This window comes from Daucus carota, chromosome 3 (genome assembly GCF_001625215.2).
Source record: "Daucus carota subsp. sativus chromosome 3, DH1 v3.0, whole genome shotgun sequence".
Lineage (NCBI taxonomy): Eukaryota > Viridiplantae > Streptophyta > Magnoliopsida > Apiales > Apiaceae > Daucus > Daucus carota.
In genome coordinates, this window is record NC_030383.2 from 45,562,797 (window position 1) to 45,567,447 (window position 4,651).

At 34.1% G+C, this 4,651-nt stretch overlaps 1 protein-coding gene across 1 annotated transcript; it reads right to left on the minus strand.

The window, feature by feature from the left end:
- Positions 1-1,902: 1,902 nt before the first annotated feature.
- On the minus strand, positions 1,903-3,221 carry LOC108211620 (dof zinc finger protein DOF3.4). The gene has a single exon (XM_017383266.2). It carries the CDS (start codon positions 2,816-2,818, stop codon positions 2,141-2,143), a length of 678 nt encoding a protein of 225 aa, XP_017238755.1. The 5' UTR covers positions 2,819-3,221; the 3' UTR covers positions 1,903-2,140.
- Between the last annotated feature and the right edge of the window lie 1,430 nt (positions 3,222-4,651).

Sequence of the window (4,651 nt, forward strand, 5' to 3'; positions counted from 1 at the left end):
CATCCAGCTACACATTTGCATTCTCAAACAGTCTGGACGAATAAAAAAGATTCGTTCAGTCCAGATGGGCTCATTCACCCGTTAACAAATGACCCCTTAGTCTGTATTCTTGCGTCTTTGAAAAATGTGACGCTAATTACAGTGTTACATACTCTAGTTGTATCTTTACTTGGAAAGTATAAATGTATTTTTATTTGATCTAGCGTCATCCTTTTTTTATGTTTATTTAAATTATTAACTTTTAGATATAAAATATTCTATGAACTAAGATTTGATCCTGTTTTAAATTTTGATTTGTGATTTTATAAATTATTCTCTTCATAATCATAGGTTTTATTTTAGTAAAATCATTATCTTGTTTAGTGATGTTTAAATTATTGGCTATAAAATTTAAAAATTTTAATTCATAATTATTTTACACATCTAATAGGTAACATTATATATCACGCTAATTGGAATTTTTGTAGATCTGATAGCGGTGCGGGGTAATATAATTGTCAAATTGCAAAATCGGTTAAGATAGAATTCTTTCATAGTAGTATAATAATCGGATAATCACTAATATTAAAATAAAAAATTATCCTAATCAATACAGAAAAAGTATAATAATTATTATTATTAAATTGAAAAATATATTATAATAATCAAAATGTGACACTTTGATATTTGTACTTGCGATGTTTTTGGTACCGTTTGGTACTACGGTTGCTGCAACGACTTTTTATTAAAAAAACATTTTAGAAACTGTTTGGTAAATCCAAAAGCAGTTTCTTTGTGACAGTTTTTAGCTCAAAAGCTGTTTTTAAGAAAAACAGGTTATCTGTTTTTAGAAAAAAATTATATTTCAGTTTTTGAGATAACCTGTCATAAATTTCATTATCAAACCTCATAAAACACAATTTTTTATATATATTCTCAAAAATATACAAATATAAAAAAAAACTAACCAAACAGTTATCTAATTTTTTTAAACAAATTTTTTTTTATCAGCAATTTTTTTCGTTAACATAATAAATTTAACAGCACTACCAAACATAACCTTAATAAAATGAGTTTTGCTTATTAACGGGGGTATAGTTTGTAATGCCGGTTGAAGTTCTTTTAAATATAAGAGTGTGATAATTATTCATATGAAAAATTAATACAAAAATTATTTATCTAATAATAGTAGTTGTCTCAATAATTATTTGACAAATTAATATAAAAATCTAAAAGAGTCTTTAACTTAAATAATTATAATTATAATTCTGTTACTGAAATAGTCGTTACATTACGTCCACATTTAAAAAATAGCTGCTATCAATACTTATTTAAAAATTATCAATGCATATAATATTTAGCTTGTTAAAATATTTTCTTTCTTAAGAGTTGTAATCTATCTAAAAAATTTAATGAATATACTAGACATAATTGTTCATCAATACTTGGAACATGTTGCTCTCCCCAACTTCCCCTCGTCAACTTGCTGCAAATGATCATCGGCTGTGTAGCTCATCATCAAGATCAGTTTGTGGATGTGCAGTGTGGTTTTTGCATTATAAATGCATGAACGAGTGCATCATCAGTATATATATCTGGTAGAAATCAGATAGCACATTACTTTTACTGTTTACAACCACTAAATCATTGAGAACATAACAAGTTATTATCTTGTTTTACCACAATGAAGTTTTCCTACCAATGCTAATTAACTGGCACACTAGCCATTTAGCAGCATTCATAATAATTTGAGAAACACTGCCAAGACTCGGGTGGGAAACCAGGCTTATAATATGAATGCAAACCAGGCTTGAAATATTGTCACTACACTGTGAAGATGGCTGCCTTATTGTTGACATAAAAACGTCTGAATTTTTTTTATAGTTTATTCGATTTTGTACTTTTGACACATAACAATCAAGGTTCATAAAAAAGAGAAGCCATTTATAAACAAAAGCAGAGGAAATTTGCATAGTTTGTGACATAGCAATGAACATCAACAACCTGTTAATTCAGTTTAGCTAATAGATCATCTCTTCTTTTCTTTAACTAAGCATAGCTCCTTAAACAACCGCAACTACCACCAGCTAAACATGACTACTATAGAACTAAAAAGGCTACTGTAAAATATAAGGTAACAAAAGAGTAACGCATTTCCAGTTCACTTCATAGCATTCCCGGGAGTTGAAATAGCAAGATCTGGTAAAGAAAAGGTGGTATCCACATTAGTAAACCCATTCTCACCACTCTCCACTTGCCACGTGTTCCCACCCACACTCTCAGTAACACCACCGGGACCAACAGGTGGAAAAGCCCAAACGTTTCTGCCAAGCCCGAAGCCCACATCTTCAAACCCATGAGAACCTAATCCAAGCCCAAACCCATTAAGACTCAAAAGCCCGGGCGCTTGAGTGCCCAACAAAGATGTGAAACTCCCAGCCATGTTATTATAACACGGCTTCCCGTTGTTTACAAACGGAACTGACACGCCGTTATGATCGCCGTTAGAGAGCGGGAGGAAAAACGGCGTCGTTGGGGTAGGCATGTGGCGGTACTCATGGTCGGAGAAAAGGGAGGATGATGAGCTTGAACGAGAGCGTTTCGCACTCTTGCGGGTCCCACCGCCGACGGGGATGTCGCGGAGGGTCCCGCCGTGAGTCCAGTAACGACGGCAAGCTTTGCAGAAATGGCGAGGCTGAGAGAAGTTGTAGTTGTTATAGTAACAGAACTTCGTGTTGGTCGAGTCACAGCGTGGGCACCGGAGGTGCTCTGGCTCAGGTGGTGGTGCACCAACTTGGGTCGGCTTAGTTGGTCGCTGAACACTTGTTTCTGACGGCATTGTTCGTCTGTTTTCGTGGCACACAAAGTGTTTGATAAAATGTTTCAAAGAACTTTTCTTGCTGGGGAGGAAAGTGAAGAGAGATTTGTGGAGTGGTGAGAAAAGGGTGTTTGCTTTTTCAAGGGGGGAGGGTGGGGTTTTATGGAGGGGGAGTTGGAAAGAGAGATTCTGGAAGGCACAACTAGCTTCTGAACTGAGCCTGAGGCTTATTTGGAAAAAAAGCTAAGCAAACAAAGCAGCTTTAAAAGGAGTTGCACATTTTCATTCGGCTACGCTATTGTCAAGTCTTTGTTCGGGTCGGCTCTTATCTGTGAACTCTGTTCCACTCTATCCACGCGTATCTCTACTTTATCTCACTCTTGTATGTACAAAAATTATGAAACATCCTATGTCTGTGTACACACACACGAAACATCATGTCTATCTTAGCTACACTCTATATCAGTCTTGTAGTGAAACATGAGTTTGTAATATGTATAAAATACACGTAACATCTCTTATGTGTATACTGTACATTGGATGGGCCGTAGGCTGTAGCAAGTATCTGGTCTGGTATTAGTGGGTAGAATGATAGATTAATGTTTATCATTTAACACGTGATTAGGAGAATATGTGATGATTTGAGGAATTTTTGAGTGGAAGTTTGACTTAAGTCACTACTAAACAATGAGAAAGGGTTATCTAGTAGCAGTAACTAAACCTGTTTAGGTGACTTAATATAAATAAATTGCATAGTGGAGAGCCAGGTTATAATCCACTGCTACATGCATGTTGTATAACACCAGGAAATTATTGCCATACTTGAGTGGTTTTGTAATTATGTAGCGTAATGTAATATTATAGTTGTAATTATAGTTATAGTCTTCTGGGAAAGTATTTTAAATTGAGTGTTTTCTACTTTAACGTTGACAAAGAATGATTAATCCCAAGTAAACGGAACGGTCGTTAATTATTTCTACTTGAGTGGAAGGAGGAGCCATGTTCTGATGTTCATGTATACAGCAGATGCTCTGACAGTTTTATAGGAGTATGATTTATCTCGTGCCAGCACTCATTATTCGATTTAAACGTAAACCTTGGCTTTGCTTAATGACAGCTAATAATAAGATGATTATGGGATGAAAATTATGAGACCGGGTAAGTTTAAAATAAGTACTTCTTGCATAGAATAAATAAGTGGAGTAGAAGTTAGAAGCATGATAAGATTTATAAGTGATTAAAAAGTGATTAAAGTATTTGAAAAGTAAGTATAAGCCCCGAAACAAAAGTTATTACACAAACTGTATGGATAAGTGCTCCTAACTTATAATCTCAGAAGCTGGACTTATAAGCGTTAAACAAACACCCACTATGACGGCTCATTTGAGTCATAGTTTTTTTTGCGAGCAAAATGCAAATTAATTGTCTATATTTATGTACACATATTAATTATTTTTTTATTTAGAGAAAAAAAATAGTGAAAATTTTGATGCAGATGACAAAATTCATTATTATTAATGAAATTAGAATAAAAAATTCATTATCTAACTAAAAAAAATATTATAATGGCCCATACTAAAAATTCGATACAATAATACCCAATTGTTTGTAGGCAAATATATGGAGAGCCTATACCATTTATTGGACGTGCATAAAAAGTTTTTGGACCAGACATGATACGTTAAAAAAAATTGAATTCCGGGGGTTGAGAGAGTACATAAATTGAAGCGGCATGAGCGGGAACAGGGTAAATAGGTGGTCCCTTTCCGTGTCAAACAAAGTATAGAATTCCTGTCCGTGCTTTCCCTTTTCTCAGCAATTTTGTTACTGTTGAATTGCTACGAATAATAAAAG

Coding starts and splice junctions, on each gene's coding strand:
- LOC108211620 (XM_017383266.2), bottom strand. CDS start 2,818: ATGCCGTCAGAAACAAGTGTTCAGCGACCAACTAAGCCGACCCAAGTT.